Source organism: Haemaphysalis longicornis, unplaced genomic scaffold (assembly GCF_048455015.1).
Source record: "Haemaphysalis longicornis isolate Haplotype H1 unplaced genomic scaffold, Haemaphysalis longicornis Haplotype H1 scaffold_8, whole genome shotgun sequence".
Classification (NCBI taxonomy): domain Eukaryota; kingdom Metazoa; phylum Arthropoda; class Arachnida; order Ixodida; family Ixodidae; genus Haemaphysalis; species Haemaphysalis longicornis.
Window position 1 is genome coordinate 118,378,851 of NW_027526445.1, and position 19,537 is coordinate 118,398,387.

At 45.6% G+C, this 19,537-nt stretch overlaps 1 protein-coding gene across 2 annotated transcripts in view; it reads right to left on the reverse strand.

Annotated features, from left to right (window-relative positions):
- LOC144149987 (ubiquitin-conjugating enzyme E2 Z-like) overlaps positions 1-19,537 on the reverse strand; it is a 60,062-nt gene that overhangs the window by 21,056 nt on the left and 19,469 nt on the right. The window contains exons 1-2 of one of the 2 annotated variants that reach the window (XM_077681751.1): positions 10,261-10,625; positions 1,409-1,520 (exon numbers count right to left, since the gene is read on the reverse strand). In XM_077681751.1, coding sequence (XP_077537877.1) covers positions 1,409-1,513 — 105 coding nt within the window. In that variant the 5' untranslated portion in view covers positions 1,514-1,520; positions 10,261-10,625. Of the gene's footprint in view, positions 1-1,408; positions 1,521-10,260; positions 10,626-19,537 lie in introns of those variants that run through there. The other variant, XM_077681749.1, reaches the window with a different exon arrangement.

The window sequence follows — 19,537 nt, forward strand, 5'->3', positions numbered from 1 at the left end:
ACGTTGTCGCAGAATAAAAAATACGCGTAGCAAAAGTGAAACATGGGTACCGTGGTAAGCAGAGTAACCATGATGCAAAAAGTTATAGACGGTGGCTCGTCACAAAGTTGTGGTGTCATTAGTTTTGCTAATAGCTTAGTAATTGGAAAAACCAGACTTGTCCGAAAAGATAGCAGTGTAGGGTCAGAGGCGGGTAACACTATCCCTGTAGCCAAATATTTTACTTGACTGGTTTTAGAAATGGTATCGTTCAATGCCACAAAATGCTGTTATGAACTAGAGACACCCCCCCCCCCTCATTAACACGCGCTAAACTCTTAACTTCTTAAGCATTACACGGGGTGAGCTCTTAGGCTCAAATCCAAAACTTTTTATAATTCTGTCAAACCAGCGTCAGCAAAAAGAAACCTTCCCAGTTATTCAACGACATTATTTTTGGTGTGAACTTCTCAGTAACCACACGATACTGTCCAAGGGGTGTGAACGTGTTTTATGTTTGAGCGACTGAAATTATTTACCAATCGCTTCCCCAAGTAAAGGTTGTACAATGAAAGGTGAGACCAAGGCCGGTGACGCCCTGGTGATAAAGTGGTGGTTTTATTTACATAATGGTGATATGCGGACGATAAAGCAGCCAGCGAGAGCCGCAGACTCGACGACGGGCACCTCTGATGATGATCTCATCAGTGCAGCGTTGATGATTATGTACAAACGTTCTATGTCTTCCCTGTCCACAGCCGTGGTTTGTTTTGTTCGATCCGGTGACAAGCCAGAAAGCGAAACTGCCACAGAGGCCGCGAATGCTGCGTTCCTTCTACTGTGTTAATTTTTCGGGTGTATACCGCTGCAATCGCCTCTACACGTCTTCCTATAAAACGTCTGAATCCCCCTCTTGTATATCGGGTATCGCTTGCCGGTCCGTTACAGATATTTGCCTCTAATCTCACAGCTTGAATTTTTCGGAAGAAGCACTCGTGATTTTAATGCTAAAAGCTTTGTAACCGTATATACGAAGCTTGTGCCATTGTTACATGACTGGTTGGGCGGCATGTTTTAGTCCGGGTTATGTATTGGAACCTTGAAATGAGCAAAAACGTAATGGTCATTCAGGTTGCCGATAGCTGCAGCCAACAAAAGCGTCGTCTCACTTCTTCCGGCAGAACATGTGCCGCATGCGCAGCATCTGTCCTAAAGGCTTCTTTTTCAGAGTTTTCCAAATCCCCATTCAGTCAATGTACCGAACTCCATAAAGATTGTTGGTGAGTTCAATGTATCGATTATCTGGCACTGTTTTGTAGTGTCACATTTTTTTTTTCAATCAATGAAACAAAACTGTTTCAATTTCGTTGGTTTTGGTAGCACAGTTAGCCAAAAGATTGAATACATATTTGGCAGCAACAGAGTTTACCTGCTCCAAACCAGGCTCGTTGTAGTAGGGATTATCGTTCATCAGCGACTGTATGGACATCAACACCGTTCCAATGGACATGGCCGCACTCCAGCCCGGCCCCATCCACGTGCTGGAGGGAAGAGAGTACGAACTGAAAACAGGACGTGCATTTTCAAATGTACGATGCAAATTAAAGGGACACTGAACTGAATTTGTCAAGCTCCATGTTTTGCTCGCACTGCGTAGACTGGCTCAAATTACCACACTTTTCGTCGCTTATCCGGTTTATAAGTCGGTAATTATTTTATAAAGCGGGAAAGAAGAAAAACTACCATGCGCGTTCTGTGGCGGCCGCACCAACTAAAGGCTGTGACGATAGGAAGAGATACACCTTGATTGGACGATGTCCAAGGTTAGCATTCAAACAAGTTTCGGTTTCGGTTCTGTAAAACAACATGCTTGACATCCGACGGCATCGTTGGATGGACCTTCTCGATATCTCAGTAATCGTCATACCGCGTTTCTGCCATGTTGTCGGCTGTAAAATGCCTAAGATAAGCCTCCCAGGACGGCTTGGAATCGTAGCAATTACTAGCCGAGGCCTACGCCGCGGATGAACGCCCTCCGCGTCACCGCAGACGCTCAAATGCCATTCGCTTTTCCCGCATATTCGGAGCTTGTCTCACTCATGCCTGCATCGTAAAAAGCGTGTTCGCGCCAGGCCAAGGGTCTGCTGTTTCTGGCCTGTGCCCACTGCACGCAAGTAGTTGGTGCTTGGGGCAACAGCACGCCAACGAGAACTAGCTAGCGCGTAAGTGTCAGTCTGCGCGCGTTCTGCGGACTCGCTCTTGGAGCATACGGCGCAAAAATGGTGAAGTCAGTTTAGAAAACATCGGCTGCAAACGAAAAAATCAACTGACAAAAAAAGCATGTACCCTCGGGGATGCGAACTTGCGACTTGCAAAATAATAATGCTAGCGCTTCAGACCACTCGGCTACGAGCCAGCGCTGCCGAGGTTGGATATATAAGGTATATAATGTATAACCAGTTTACACTTTTATTTAGTTGTAGCATTTCAAGTATCTTAGGTGACTGTTGTATAGCGCTCGTGCAGTAAGCGTCTCCCAAATTTACAAAATATCTCACGTCTAGCAATTGCATTTCTTAAACGGAAAAGCGTTTGCAGATGTGTGGGCGTGCTGCTGGCCGCTGTGCTTGTTCACCCAGCACAAAAAAGTGCTTCGTGCTGTCTAGTTTTACGCTCTACGGTAAAAGTTTCAGTTGATTTTATTTCCTTACTACCTATATTGACTTCGCTGACTCTTCTCCCGCTTTCAAGTGACCTTAGGTTTTCCTACTAGCGTACCAGTCAGCGAAGTGTCGTATGTGCACTTGTGCAGCGCTTGTGTGGAACGACCCGGACTCGGAGATTGATACAGTGTACAAACTAACAAAGTAAAGAAAGGCACATTCTTCCATTCACAAACGTGTTGTGGCTTAGTTTCAACTAAGCGAGCGAATTGCGACGACCCATCGGCGGTCGGCAGACTAAACGCTGGGCCGGCTGACTCTGTCGTAAGGTCGGCGAGCCGTGCAGTAGCAATTGCCAGCTCATCTCCTCCTGACGTCACACAAAAATGCCACAGAAAATGGGCGAGGGTGCAGGGAGGAGGACAGCATTTTCGAATTGATTTTTCTACTAAATATATTCGCGTAAACGCGCTCAGAGTGGTCTAAACATGTCCTATGACTCCGGACTACAATTTGCGCTAGTAATCCCGCAATGTTTACTAATCACTTTAGTGTCCTTTTAATGCACCGATGTTCATCCCGACTACGAGTTGACCTCAAGAAGCTGTAAACAATACGTAAAGCGCAGATCACGCCTTGATACAAAACAAGTACACGCCGGTGTGCCCCGATGTGGAGTTCAAAACTCGCAGCAACACAGAGACTTATTTGTTCTACACTTTCAATCCCAGAGAGTTTTCAAGGTTCGTCCTCCCCTTCGTCGTTCGTCCAATCACGCGTGGTCCTTTATGTGAAACACTGTGGGTGTTTCGGGTGACGGCAAGGCGGCTGTAAAGTCGTTCACGCGAACTGTATAAAATGTTTAGTCATCTTAACGATTGGGGCATTTTCGCATTTGAGGGGAAAAGCTTTCATTGTGCCTTTTCGCCAGTCGTAAACCTTTTCTCAAGATGTCACCAAATCCTCCCCTTAATCGCGGGCGTCAGGACCCTCCGGCTTACGTATCGTTTCTGCCGATCTGCCAGGGTTCTTTATAAACTGTCATTACAAGAATAGTTCCCAAAGCCTTGAAACAACCGGTGTAAAGGGCATGAAAGGTTTGTATGTCAAACTTTTTCTTCCCTAATTATCACAGCCAACAAGCCCTTCAATCTCCTACTCAACCTGCCCCAAAATTTATCCTGTTTTCAGCGTGGTTTTACTGGGGAAAACCAGCTTGCCAGTCTGTGGTGACTCGGCTGCAGATTTGAGCTTTTGAATAACTTCAGTGGCATCTTTTAGCCTTCGTCGTTTGCAAAGCGTCGATTACCGACGTCGTCAGAGGGACACTAAAGGGAGTACCAAGCGTTGTCAAACTACCTCACCAGACAACAGGTTAGAATGAGGAGTCCATGCTGTTATTTTTCTCGGCTATTTCACAGGCCCTTTAGAGAATAAAATGGCGTTCGAATGTGTGCTGCCGTTGGCATCATCCTTCACACTGTTTGGCTGACATGGGTTATGGCGACACACTAGGAAGTGCACAGGCAGGAATTACAACGATTGCATGCATTTTCAACCTGCAGATGCAGTACATGAACACGAACAGTCGAAATCAACCAATAAAAAGGGGAACTCCTGAAACTGGAAAGCTCTAATAGCATCAAGCTATGGAAAACCAGTTTGTATAGTTGCTGCAGCAGTCGCGAACGCCTCTGGTTCATTTTTACTCGAACGCGAAGTTAAAGATGATCCAAAAACCTATACATCTGCGAAATAGCCAACCAATGCTTTCCATAGATTACGCCGTAAAACACCTAGACAAATCTATTTTACTGTTACTTTAATATTTACATGAATCGTCGCAAAACGGACGCAGTACGCGGAAAATCGAAGCCATCGGCCGGTACGACTTAGTCGAGTGATTGTTAGGGCACAGGGTGGTGTAGTCGCTTTAGCAAGCCCTCAGTTCAATCTTGACTCCTCTGTGAGGTGCTCGGTAGTCGGTGGTAGAACTATGGCGGCTAGAAGGGGAGGTGTCAGTATCGGCGCGCCAGAGAGCTAACGAGAATTCATCCCGATGCGGCGGCGCTGCTGTCGGCTCCGAGATGCCCGCGCGAGCCCCCGCGCGTATAAAGCCTTTCGCCGCAGCTGTTTCACAGTAATGCGGTTGTAGTGGGTCTTATAATAAAGGGTACTTGGCACACTTGCCTTACTGCTTGTTGCAAAACGTGTATTGGCCCTGAAAACTAACGTCTTGAACTTCTTTCTTGTATGTCAGCTGCGTGCGACGCTCGCATCGTGAAGCGCTGGAGGATAGCGAATAAAGTGACTTGCCGTGAGCTTGTCACCAAAGTAACATCCGTGCCGTTTTCGCTTTAGTGCCAAAGTGTTCAAGCAATGTCTTAGTTAATATTAACACGCAGCACTAACCATACTAGAAACAGTTCGTTTGAAGGTAGAAAAGTAAGTTCTCTTTCGTACAAGCTTTTATGTATATTTGACACTGACTCCCAAGACTGAATTGGCTAAAAACACCCTCAGGAGGACAGGTAGGTAGGCTATAGCAAGTAAAGACACAGTCAGTATTTAATTAGCAAACACAGATCAAGTCATAACATTCAGTGTCCGGAAACTATATCTATTTCAAACATCACCAGATCGGGATATCAAATATGCGAATGAGACCGTTATAATATAATGTAATAAGGGATCAGGACATAAGCCACAGAGTAGGAAACGTGTAGTCGGTAAAGCACTTTGTCTCATTCGATATTTCAACTGAAACTAGGTATCTGAGAATTGCCGAGATATTCTCGTTACAAACAGATTGGAGACAAGAGGGGTGGACTTAGACTTCAGAACACCGCAGTCGTTCTCTTCAAATCCCGCTCGGGTGAGGCAGGATAAGGCTGAAAGTACGAAACCTGTGTGATAGGCAAGCGTTTTACCGACTGTATAACGACACAAGAAATTACGAGCCATTATTTCTTCTGTGAAGGTGTATGCGTGACCAGCGAAGCTATCTCTATGCAATGCACATCCCAAACGTCGTTAGAGAATGTGTACATATCTACAGGGGCTCCGGAAGCGTGTGTGTGTGGGGGGGGGTCGCGGGTGCTCAAGTTCTCTACCCACCCTTTTTGAAATTAAGGGGCTTAGTTTGCCCCTCCTGATCCTCGCACGATTAAAAAAATCATGACTCTAATACAAGACAAAACAAAAAACTGGCTCAAGTAATACAATGTGCTAGGCTCTGTTGAGTCCGGGTGCCATTCGAGTCATTTAGCCAGGACATCCGACCCGCCTGCAAAGGCTAATCGTTACGTAATTCCCAATTCGCCTTGTTCGAGTTCTTCGTGGAACTTGTTACTGACGCATTCCTATCAGAGTATTGTAGTTTAGTAACGACGCGCAAATTGGTTCCTTACAGTAATTTAATTATTATTCCCTATGTTAATGTCGACTGTATCACGCGTGATGGCGTACAGTGCAGTTCAAGTTCCGCGCAGAGGGTGCGATTGATAGCTTTCCTAACCAAACTTATAATAAATTTATTGTTGCAATAGGATATTTCAATCAATCAATCAATCAATCTTTTTATTTCAACAACATGTGTGTTGGGGACCGTGAACAAAAAGCCACCAAACGGGCTTGACAGGGTCCACGGCCCCGTGTACAAGGCGAAACGGCAGCAGCGACTTGCTGCTAATATAAGCATGCACATACTTTAACACATACAAAGTTACAATGCATGGATATTAAAAACACAAAATCCCATCGCAAGATATGCGTACGCATAGCAACAAACTATCACAACACGACGAAGCTAAACGTAACCGAAATTGTCTAAGATAAAAGAAGAGGAAGAAGAAGAAAAAAAGATTACATCAAGCATATAGGTATACAATCACTAGACAAGAAGTGGGTGTCAATTGAGCAGCACTGTAAAAAAAAAAAAGCATTGATTTTTCAAAGACTATTCAGTGTCAAAGCTTGTTTAGATAAAAGGGAAGAAGGTGACGTAGCATTTGTGTGCCGTAGTTCGTGCGGGCCCGCGGCATTTCCCAGCGTGTAAAAGTACGGAAGTTACGCTGGTACTGCTTTGCAGTTAGTTTTGAAGTATGCGGCAGAAAATTGTTACTTTTTCTTAGTCCATTTTTATATCGTTTGATTAGTGTGGTTCTGTAATACTCAGGCATTGGAACTAAATTCATATCTTTAAAAATAGGGTAGCTGTGGCTATCATATGCTGCGTTTACAATTATTCGGGCCGCCTTTTTTTTTGCAATACATGGAGTTTAGTGATATTAGATTGCGTAGTTGTTCCCCATACCAGATGACAGTAGTTGACGTAAGATAAAAATAACGAGTCATAAATAAGAAGTTTAACACTTTTGGGTAAACAAAATCTCAGTCTAGACAGAATACCGGTAACTCTAGAGAGCTTAGTAATAACTGAATCTACCTGAAAATTCCATGACATATGTTCCTCAAAATGTACACCCAGGCATTTAAAAACAGGTACGAGCTCGATGTCTCTATTGTCTACCCGTAGGGCAAAAGGTATTTCAACTCTTATTTTTTGCCCTAAAAAGGACAGCTTTAGTTTTATTTGCATGTATTTTAAGCGAATTAGCACTACTCCATGATGACAGACTCCTCAGAATGTTGTTTGCGTGAGAAAATAAGCGACGTGAACATGATCCGCTCAGAAGGATCGTCGTATCATCAGCATATATAACGAATTTGGCTGTGATGTCAATGTTTACTACATCATTTATGTAAATGCAGAAAAGCAAAGGCCCAAGAATGCTTCCCTGAGGCACCCCGACACTAACTGTTTTCAGATCTGAGTTGTGTTGATTTATATGGACTGACTGCCTCCGGTGCTGAAGATATGATTCAAGTAAATTTAGAAAGGGGCCTCGGAAGCCATAGTGGCACAATTTTTTTAAAAGTGTTGAGTGGTTAATTAGGTCAAAGGCCTTCGTGTAATCTATAAATATGCCTAGGGTTAACTGCTGCTGTTCAAAGGAGTCTAGAATAATTTCCTTCTGTGCTAAGAGAGCGGATTCAGTTGATAAGCCCCTAGTAAACCCGAACTGAGAACTTGTAATTAATTGATGTCTGTGTAAAAAGGAGGACATGCGGTTATGCAAAATTTTTTTCTAAACCCTTTGAAAAAACTGGTAGTATTGAAATTGGCCTATAATTTTTTAGACTGTTTTTATCACCGCCCTTATGAAGAACTATAACTTTGGCTATCTGAAGTCGTTTAGGGAAAATTCCACCGCACAGGAGAAGATTAAATACATGTTCCAGCGAAGGTGATATAATATCTAGCACATGCTTTATAGGCCGAATCTGGAGTCCGTCTATGTCTGTACAATTACTACATTTGACAGAAGTAAAAGCGTTCATTATTTCATTTGCAGTTGTGGGTGATAGGAATGCACTTTCATTTGTTCTCATACTTAAATAACCAGCATATGCTGGGTCGTGAGCATTCCCTTCTACAGAGAGAAAGTAGTCGTTGAAAGCATTTGCCAGTGCCGAATTAGATGTGGTTTCACCATCCAAAGTTAAGTGATTAATTATTTCAGTATGCATACTATTACGGTTTAAAATACCGTTGAGCCTTTTCCAAGTAAGATCCGATCTTTTTAGTACATCTTCATTAAATATGTTATGCATGTACCGGCGCTTCTCAGAGCGAAGAAGGCTGGTCACTTTGTTTCTTTGAATCTTAAATTCCTTTAATGTGTGCTCTGTTCTGTTTTTTTTAAATCGTTTGTATAGATTATTTTTAATGCGAATTTCTGCGAGACATTTCTTGGTCATCCAGGGTTTTTTTCCCATTTCGTGCCCGTTTTATAGTTTTGTGTGGGAAACATCTATCGTAAACGCTCTTAAACTTTTCATAAAAACAATCATAGGCAATCTCAGGATCAGTTATTTGTCGTACTTCGGACCAATCAGTTCCCATTATTTCCAGACGAAAAATGTCTATACTCCTTGCGTTTATGTCACGAATGTTGATGGGAATGTTTTGTGTCACCGGAGTTGTGTACAGGTTTTTTACCACAAGAAATATTGGAAGGTGGTCACTTATTCCAGCAATGACTATGCCTGAGAGCAAATTCGAGTCGATAATGTTAGTAATGAAAACATCAATCAGCGTAGCTGATGTACCACATACACGAGTTGCAGCGTTAATTACATTTCTGAAACCATTAGACATCAAGCACCTACAAAGTTCGGTTTGCAATGACGCTATCGTAAGGAGGTCAATGTTCAGATCACCGCCTAGTATTAATTGATGGTTGCAGTCATTAATCCAGCCCAGGTAGTTATCAAGAAAGGACATAAAGTTTCAACCATTCCCGTTTGGGGGTCGGTAAAGGACACAAAACACAGTATTACCGCATTGAACCGTCAGAATTTCATAGTCGCACGTGATCGCTGAGCGAGATTCAACTATAGAACAATTCATAGTGTTTTTAATCATTAACAGCACGCCTCCTCCTCTTTGTGAAGACCTATTTAAAAAATATGTTGTGTAACCTGGTGATTTTAAAACTTCAAGGCCGTTCTGGTACCACGTTTCGGTTATCATCAAAACATCTGGATCAAAGCCAAAATTAGCATGAAACGCAAGTATTTCTTCCTCTTTGTTTCGCGCAGACCGAGCATTAATGTGAACGAAACACAAATTGTTACGATTGTTTCCCCGCAGAACGCCTACTTGTTCTGGTGTAAGATAGTCGGCATCCATTTTTGAACCAGTCGGACGCTACGATTAGATAGGGAGGAGATGTGCTCAGACAATCTTTTCTAGGTCGCTAACGCGGGTTACCCTGAGCGTGCGCGAAGAGTCGGTTTTCCTTGCGAATATTTTGCCACCCTTCGTCCATGCATAGCGCCAATTTTTTTCCTTCTTTCTCGCGACGGTCATGCCCAGAAGTTTTTTCAGTTCAGGGCACAAGTGCTCATTGACGTACACAGGCGCAGCTGGCTTTGGGAAACCGATATCAGTGGTAGACAGGCCGCTTTTCCGAGCTTTTTCAAGAACGGCGTCACGTGTTGTCCTGTTTTGAAACTGCACTATAATATTTGAGCGCGTTTTATCCTTCGTAGGCACCCTGTGGCAAACATCGATATCAGCAGCGCCGATTGGTTCTTTTATGGCAGTGACGATAATTGCCAGCATGTCGGTCAGATTTTCCCCGTCGCAATAGGGAACACCGGTTATCTCGAGATTTTTGTTCCTTGAGTACTGTTCTACTTGCGTGAGCCTTTCTTCGCTTTCCAGCACTTGCCTTCTGAGTTCAGCGCATTCCCTTGTTAGAGAAGCATTTTCAGCCCTTATTTTGGCATTTTCATCCTGAATAGTTTTGAGGTTGGTATTCATTTCCTCGAAGGATTTGTTCATATATTCAATGCTAGACTTCACCTCCCGGTTCTCTTTCCTAAATTCTCTTTCGAACGCTGCACGCATATCACGAATCTCTTGTCTAACATCTTTCAACTCTTTTAACACGTCAGGGTTCATGACAAGACAAACATGCACTTCTTGGCAGCAGCAGCAGGAGCAAGTACAACAGCAAAGAAAAAATGCGCAAACAAGAGTTCAAACCTGCAACACAGAAGCGTTGTCGTAAGCGTGCAGTTCTGCCCGCGCTGCCGCTGCCAAGTGAGGCTGCCGGTTTCTTGAGCGTCCTTTATGCAGCTTGCGCCTGGTGGTCAGTAGTAGCAGCTCTGCCACTGGTGATCCGGTGACGTGGCTGCGGTGGCTTGCGGCTGATCCCACAGTGTAGCGAAAACGAACGCTGACCACACGTGTTGATAATAACCTGCAACACAGAAGCGTTGTCGTAAGCGTGCAGTTCTGCCCGCGCTGCCGCTGCCAAGTGAGGCTGCCGGTTTCTTGAGCGTCCTTTATGCAGCTTGCGCCTGGTGGTCAGTAGTAGCAGCTCTGCCACTGGTGATCCGGTGACGTGGCTGCGGTGGCTTGCGGCTGATCCCACAGTGTAGCGAAGACGAACGCTGACCACACGCGTTGATAATAACCTGCAACACAGAAGCGTTGTCGTAAGCGTGCAGTTCTGCCCGCGCTGCCGCTGCCAAGTGAGGCTGCCGGTTTCTTGAGCATCCTTTATGCAGCTTGCGCCTGGTGGTCAGTAGTAGCAGCTCTGCCACTGGTGATCCGGTGACGTGGCTGCGGTGGCTTGCGGCTGATCCCACAGTGTAGCGAAGACGAACGCTGACCACACGTGTTGATAATAACCTGCAACACAGAAGCGTTGTCGTAAGCGTGCAGTTCTGTCCGCGCTGCCGCTGCCAAGTGAGATAGATAAAGAGCTCTTACATAAAATAATTGGTGTTTGGTTCAAGACTGAGTTTAAAAAGCCACGCCATGCCTTAAAAAAAAGAAAGCTCCCATTTCAGACGCCGAAAATAAAACGCGCTCTAGTGTCTAGAACCACAAAACATTCATCATTGATTCAGTGATTGACTTGAGTACCCCCCTCACGTGAAACACACTCCCGCAGTCTCTGCGAATCTATTTTATTCATTATTGGTTAATGGTATAGTGACTATGGCTTTGCGATTACTTCATAAAACATTAAACACAGGAGTTTCATCCTCCGAGACAAGCAAATATGAGAGGGGTTCACCCTCTCGAGGCCATGTATTGCCAGCACCAGCAAACAGGAATAATGTACCATTTACGAATTTCTGAAACTAACAAATTAAGTAAAGAAAATAAAACTCGCCGTATTGGTTTGGTCCTCTCAGCGGCAAATTATGCCATACATTTTTACTAGATATTTTCAAAAAGCAACTGTTACAGCCGCTTTCTGTACCACTCGTACGATTACAGCTTCGGCTAAGTAATTATCGCAAGTAACTGAAATTCGCCATAATGTAACAGTCATCCTAGCGGCCAATTGTTATATAACTTTTCATACGACTTTCTATAAAACAAGAGTTGAGGCTGTTTTTATAATCATACAGTCTCCCTATATGCATGGCCATGTATCGACAGCAGAAGAGAATTCTGTAACGTTTAGAACTTCACTGTGAACTAATTTGTCACAAGTAACTAAACTCGAAGTAATGATGAAGTTGTCCTTTCAGCCAATCGTCATATTATTGCTTTCGTTTATGTTCCGATAAAACAAGAGCTACAGCCGTTCAAAAGTTGACCGTACGCGATAAAGTTGGCTTTGCCGCAATGCGTTTTTTGGCTCCGCGGTGCCTCTATACAGGGAACCCAAGCCCTAAACAGCTTTTTGAAATTCACGGGCCATATCCATAAACAGCTTCGATGTAAAAAATTTACACCAGCACGCTGCAGACGTGAAAACACGTATGAGCCCTCTGTGCCGGAGAGGCAGGCGAGGCCAGGCGCGGCAACGGCGGTCTGCTGCTCGAGGCACCTCGGTAACGACGCGCGCACCGCCGCGCGACGGCATGAAATACCAGCACGCCAACCTGACGTTCAGGAACGGTGGACGAGCCTTACTGCGCATGCGCCAACTAGACATAAAAAACAAAGAACGCGACTTTTTTTTTCCCCGGATGTGACGTCTTGGTTTAAGAAAAATGGCAGCTGTTGTGCGGTTGTCTCGCTGCGCTCTTCTCGTCGTGATTTTTGTCGGCCGTTGCAGCGGTGCATAGGTGTTTGGCTGGCGATTGTGATGAGGGCGCTCTCGAAAAACTTCTGGAGAGCACTCATGGTGGTGTGCAGTGTGTGATCGGGACGCTGAGTGTGTGCGACTGCCTAATTTGCGCGTAGTACGTTGCGACGGTGACCACGGGCGCTCCGCATCAGCTGTGCCACCTCGATTTGCGAGAGTGATGAGTGCGTTCCGGACGAACTTCTGCGCTGTGTTTTATTAGAGCGCCGTGTTGAGGCCGCTGGGCGTTTCGTCGCCTACGTGCCGAGATGAGAGGCAACAACGCCGGTCACACGAGTGCACTGGGACGGCGCTTGACCACTCCCATCGTAACCAAGCTAGCCACTGCAAACAATTCTGCGCGCATAACTTATTTCGCAATGGACTGCTACGTAGGCCACAGGGCTGTGTTTTTGTTCCAGTATAACGGAGTTAACCTGTGCGACGTAAGGTATAATTGTGTGTTGGGAGTCGTGAGGCAGGCAGGTAATGTTCACCATTGCGAAGGTGTAGTAACTACCATGTTGAATAATCTGTCTGCTAGTCACTTCGTTGGTATGAAACCTTAAGCCAGCTGTTAATAGGATATGCAGCTAGGTGGGAGGTATGGCTGCGCACAGGACAAAGTTTTTTTGTTGTAGTTGTGACCAGCTGTAGGAACCAAGCCTTAATAATACACATCCAGGCCTAAAGTAGTGAATGAGAAAATGTTAACTAGTTGCGCTTAGCCCTGGTGCCAAGCATTTTTCTTCATGTGGGCCCTCTCAAATTACCGTTTTTAAAATTATCCCATCTGGGGCATGTTCAAGCTGGTATAATGCCATGCATTCAACAGATGCTGAACAGTTCACCCAGTGTGTCCTTGATGTGTGCTGTCACATGCCGCAGAACAATATGGCACTTCCCCCGCAGGGGGCATCTGTTAAAGCAGATGTTTGTGTGTACTGTGCGACACCACGGACCCCGAGCACCCACGTGTAGCCGTGCGTAGCAGCGCCGTGTCCGGGGAAAAGATGGTCCTGGTAATTGAGCCGACGCCGAGTGCTTGGACCTTTAAGGCCCCTTGGCGAAGGCAACACACCACTCTGGCCTCCGCTTCTCGTAGACAGCACCTCCGGTCTGACCCCCCGCCCGGGGGGAATCGGCAGTCGCCTTTTCCTGTCCTCCCCTTCATCTTTCACTTTCCTGTCTCCTTTCTAACAACTTTCCTGTCATCTCATTGCTTCTCAGCTTCTGTTTTCCCCGGCGGCTATGGTTAACCTTGTGTGGCGAACGACCCTGAGTTCAGCCATATTTGATTATAGTCGTGGTGTACAGCTGGCGTGGGCAAAACTTGGTGCGAGTTTCTGTCCCGGCCCCTTGTTGGGCTCCATGGTGGGCGGCTGGCACCATGGCCGAACAGATTTTTTAAGTGCGAATGCACTTCTTAAGCGACCCTGAATCACGCGTCCACCGCCGTCCGTCCATCCGCACCACATACCCACTGAGGGCGATTGGCCAAGAAGAGTTCCTAATTTCTTTAGCACATACCCACTTAGGGCGATTGGCCTAGTCCTCCAGCGCGCCACCGCGCCCGCCGCCCCGCCCCGAGCCTGTCCCCAGGCCACCGACGCCATCGACGACTGCTGCTTCGCCAGGAGCGGAAGTCGGGGCGAGTACTGCGGCGTCTACCTCGTCGGTCACGTCTACGCGAACCTCGTGCCGCACGCCGTGTCCACCTCGCCGGTCAGGGACGAGTCGCCGTACAGTGCCGTCTACACCGACGCGTACTCGGGCGACGGAATCGTGGTCGTCACCCTCTACCTCGCGCCAAACATCTCGCGCGACGACGTCGTCGAATACGTGGACGCGGCGATGGAGAGTGTGGCCAGGCGCGTAAAGCCCTCGGACCCGGTCGTGGTTGTTGGGGACTTTAACGTGGACGTGCGAAAGGGCGGCGAGTGGTTGATGGAATACATGCTCGCCAACCACTCCATGACGTGCCTACCGCTAGAGGCTCCCACCACCATCAACGGCAGCTACATCGACCTGGCCTTTGCGAGGAACTGTCTGATACTGTCTGTGTGTGTGATCTCCTCGAACATACACTTTAATTCACCAAGATTTCCAGAGAACGACTAACGGGGTGTGTGAATCCCCACTTGATCACGCGGGGGTGTTAAATGCAACTAACGGGCGAATGCCAACACAGTTCAACATAACTCCCCCTCATAGCATCACCCGTGCATTCGCACTTCCCCATGCTCCCCTTCGGGGAAATGCGGGTGAATTTTCATTTTATGGCTTCCTTTTTTCGATCAACTGATCCCTCTCGTAAAAGAGGAGGCACCGATGTAACCACAAAATTTTTCACGAAAAATGACAACTTTTCACGCATCCATGTGGTGCACAGTAACGACCCCGACAAAACTGCCCGACTTGTCTAGCCATTTGTAGTTGCAAAAACGCTAACAGCCACCATTGGTGAAGGCTACAAGATAAAAAGCTAGCCAACGGAGACCTCCTACTAGAACTACTCTACAAACATCAGTGTGAGAAACTGCCACAGCTAGCGTCTTTTGGAGAGATCTCTAACTGTCAGCGAGCACCGATCACTCAATACAGTCCGCGGAGTCATCTAGATGACGACCTCAAGTACTTGTCTGAAGAGGAGCTTCTAGAAGGGCTGAAAGAGCAAAATGTCACAAATGTCTACAGAATCAAAATCAAACGGGAGAACAAAAAAAATGAGACTAAGCATATTGTCCTCACATTCGTATCAAGCACCTTTCCAGAATCTGTAGAGGTGGGTTACACAAACTCAGACCCTACGTACCAAACCCACGCCGATGCTACAAATGCCAACGCTACGGCCACGGCTCTCTGAGCTGCTGGAGCCAAGAGACATGCGCCAAATAAGCCTCCAACGAACACCTTGCTGAGAACTGCGAATCTGAACAACAACTCTGTGTGAACTGCAAGGGCAACCACGCAGCATACTCCCGTGCTTGCCCAGCATGAAAAAAAAAAGAAAAAAAAAAGAAAAAGAAATAATCACCCTCAAAGTGACGGAGAACCTAACATTTTACGAGGCGAGGAGGCGACTCTCACCGGCACATACGCGATCCTACTCCGTTGTGGTTCAACAGGGCGCAGCATCACAGCGGTCTTCGGCGCCTGCTGAAGCCACACGGAGTGTGGTTCCAGCAAGGCCCCCGAGCACCCTGTGGAAGCAGCTAGCGCCGCGCGACCACCTCCAAAGCGGGCTGCACGGACCCATGGTTCGGCAGTCTCCAAGGTCTCACCCCACACTGTGAGGTCAAACAATTTAACACACGTGCGTCCTGCACGAGACGACGGACACAACCGAAGGAGGTTCTGCGCCCTCTATGTCGGATGGGCGGCGGAACTCCCTAGGCAACACAAAGATAAACAAGCCCGGAATCACAGGACCGAAAACCTATTTTTCAGTCAATCAAAAAACCAACATGGCATTCCTTGTACACTGGAATCGCAGAGGACTTTCAAATAATTTAAATGACATCATCTTCGCCACACAATCACCTGTGGCTGTTTGTGTTGAGGAAACCAACTTGAGTCCTAAACACAAGAATATACTGAAAGGTTACCAGGTCTTCCGCTGCGACCGAGAGCTGGCGAGTAAGCTCTCGGGCGGAGTGGCAATAATTGTCCAAAATAGCGTAGCAGCTCGAGAAGGCAAACCTAAAACTAGGCTAGAAGCAGTGGCTGTCACCCTGCTTGCATTTAAAACAATAACAGTGTGCTGTGTGTACATTGAACCACACCTCACAGTAACACTGCAACATTTTGAATACTTGGTAAACCAACTACCGGAGCCGTTTTTAATAGTTGGCGATTTTAATGCCTACTCTTCCTTTGGGGGGAGCGAAAAAACGGATGCAAAGGGTCAGATTTTAGAGGATTTTATTCTATCCAATAATGACTGTCTTTTAAACCCCGGCAAACCTACATACTGTTCTCCAAGCTCAGGGAAAATGAGCTGCATAGATTTATCTTTCAGTTCACCGAGTATTTTTAGTGATTTTAAGTGGGATGTTATTGACAACCCATATGGTAGCGATCATCTACCTGTACGCGTTAGCGTAGCGTCATCACCAACCATTATCCCGACAAAACCACGCAGGTGGAAACTTCAGTTTGCCGACTGGGGACTTTTTACTTCCGAAGCAAATTTAGACGAAGTTTTTTCAGACACTCTCAGCATCAATTAATTGAATGAAAGGTTTACATATTGCATTCTTAAGGCTGCACTCTTAGCTATTCCACAGCCCTCGGGAATGGTGAGACAAAACAACAAAGTATGGTGGACACAAGAGTGTGGGGAAGCCAAAAAGCAGAAAAACAAAGCAAGGGGAGTCTTGGGAAAGTATCCAACGCAAGAAAAGTTATTAGAGTGTAAAAGGAAACGAGCTAAAGCCCGATACATTTAGCGGAGTGCCGAGAAAGCTTCATGGAAAAATTGTCTCGTCCAGAAACAGCTCGGTAACATAAAAAAAATGTGGGAGCAAGTTCGGAAACTCAGTGGCACGTACTCCCCTTTTACAATTCCTCTACTAACAGCACCTGGTGTACAAAGTAACCTGGAAGAGCAGGTGGACATACTGGGTGAACATTTCTCCAGCGTTTCCAGTTCTGTGCATTACACAGAAGCATTTTTAAAATACAGACACACTGCAGAGAAACAAAAACTTCCAACACACGGTGGTATAAACGAACCTTATAATAGTTTAATAACGCTCCAAGAATTGAAGAGAGCTCTATCGGCCAGGAAGCAGACTGCAACCGGCCCAGATGATATACATTATGAAATGCTCGCACATCTTTCGGGTCCTACTGTAGAAGCACTTCTAAAGTTTTTTTAAGAAAATTGGGGTATCGGGAAGGATGCCGGCAGCCTGGAAAAAAGCATTTATTGTAGCCTTACAAAAACCCGGAAAGCCGCCAACCTTCCCTAGTAGTTATAGACCAATAGCCCTTACGAGCTGTCTAGCCAAAACTTTTGAACTTGTCATGAATACCAGGTTAAGTTTTGTCCTGTTATCAAATGAACTTCTTGACATTCACCACTGCGGTTTTAAAAAGGCGTGCTCAATAACTGACCATCTTTTCCGCCTTGAAAATGCCGTACGAGAAGCATTTATACACAAACAACACTGTCTTGCTGTCTTTTTTTATCTTGAGAAGGCTTATGACACTACATGGAGGTTTGGAATAATGCGGGATTTAGTAGAATTAGCCATCCGTGGAAGAATGCTAAATTGCCTTAATGACTTCACGACAAATCGTTCAGCTCAAGTGCGCCTGGGCTCAACCCTATCGAGGAATTTTGTTCAGGAGAACGGGGTTCCTCAGGGCTGTATTCTTAGTACAACACTGTTTGTCGTAAAAATGAACTCCATATCCAAAATAATTCCAAGGTCGATTATGTATTCTGTTTATGTTGATGACCTTCAAATAGCTTGCACATCCTCCAATGTAACGACAGGCGAGAGACAAGTACAGTTGACTATAAATAAACTGACAACATTGGCAGACAGAAATGGCTTCCAGTTTTCACCACACAAAACAGTCGCTATTCTTTTCTCACTAAGACGAGGCCTGCAGACCGACCCCACCCTACACATAAGAGAAATAAATTTACCCTTACAAAATGAACACAAATTTCTCGGCATAACATTTGACTAAAAACTCACTTTCCTGCCTCGCATCAATATCTTGAAAAAGAAAGCATCCCGAGCTACGCAAACACTGGGGTTCCGACAGATCATGCCTTGTACAAGTTTATCGCTCCCTTGTTCGCTCTTTCTTAGACTATGATTGCATTGTGTATGGCTCGGCACAGCAGTCCTACTTGAAGCGACTGGACCCCGTCAATAATTTAGGTTTACGTCTCTCATCTGGCGCATATAGGACATCACCCATTAGCAGTATTTATGTTGATACCAATGAAGCACCACTTACAGAAGAATCATGCTATAAACAATTTAGTGACAGCAAAAACACAGGGACAGGAAATTAAGTTGTGCTGGGTTCCTAGCCATGTTGGGATCAATAGTAATAAGAGAGCCGATGCATGTGCTGCACAGGCTGGTAGCAAAAGAGTAACTCAAGTACATATTCCTCATAGCGACTGTATGAAATTTATACAGAATAAACTGAGATAAACAAGGCAGTCCTCATGGGATAACGAAACAAACAACCAATTTCACACAGTTAAACCCACTATAGCAGAGTGGGAATCAAGCAAACATGAAGAACGCTTCATTAAAGTTACTTTATGTCGTCTCCGCATTGGACATACACATCTGACACATAACTTCCTTCTTATGAAAGAAAATAAACTGAGATGTGAGGAATGCGACCAAGAGCTAACAGTAAACCACATGTTACTCTCACGTACGAAATTTGAGGTCCTGAGGAAAAAGAATTTTAGGCTGTTCTACGACGAACACATTCCATTTCACCCCAGTCTACTTTTAGGAGAAAACGCACTTGTTAAAATTGCCTCCGTTTTTAATTTTATAAAAGAAGCAGGGCTTCTAACCAAGCTGTAACGCTGTAACGTGCTGTAACAGTTATTATCCATAAAATACACAAAACCTTCTGTTTGGCGCATGATAGGCTAAGTTGCTTATCACAACAACACAATATGGCACTTCAGCTGGTACATTTAGCAACAGATCTTATGATTTACAATGCTTTCAAGTCCATTTCTTCTCTGTTTAGAACGACTAAGGACTTGTCTGCAGCAATCTTACCGCAAATAAGTTATTGCTTGTCAAACAGCACAAAAGTACCACTACAACTTATACATGAAATTAGTCAGGGATGAGGATTTGCTTGTCAGTTTTCTCTCTCCAGCAGTGATGGCAATGGCAGCTGAGGGTTTTTTGTCGGTACAAGGACAACTTCCCTTTTGCATATATATTGAGCGAGATAGAGATAACACTTTATTTAATCAAGGGTTAGCGCAGCTTGGTGGCCGAAGACTGTAGAGCTTCGGCGACTGTGGCTGCCCGACCCGTGAGTGACTTCTGGAGATCCAGGCATGAGCATCCCAGCGCTGCTTCCCACTGGTCGAGGGAGGTGATGAGAGGGTAGGGGTTATACTTGCAGGCCCACATATGGTGATGTAATGTGGCCCGTTCTCCGCAGTGCTGGCAGAGTGTTGTGGGGTACAGTGAGGGGTGAATGTGATGAAGTACGGCT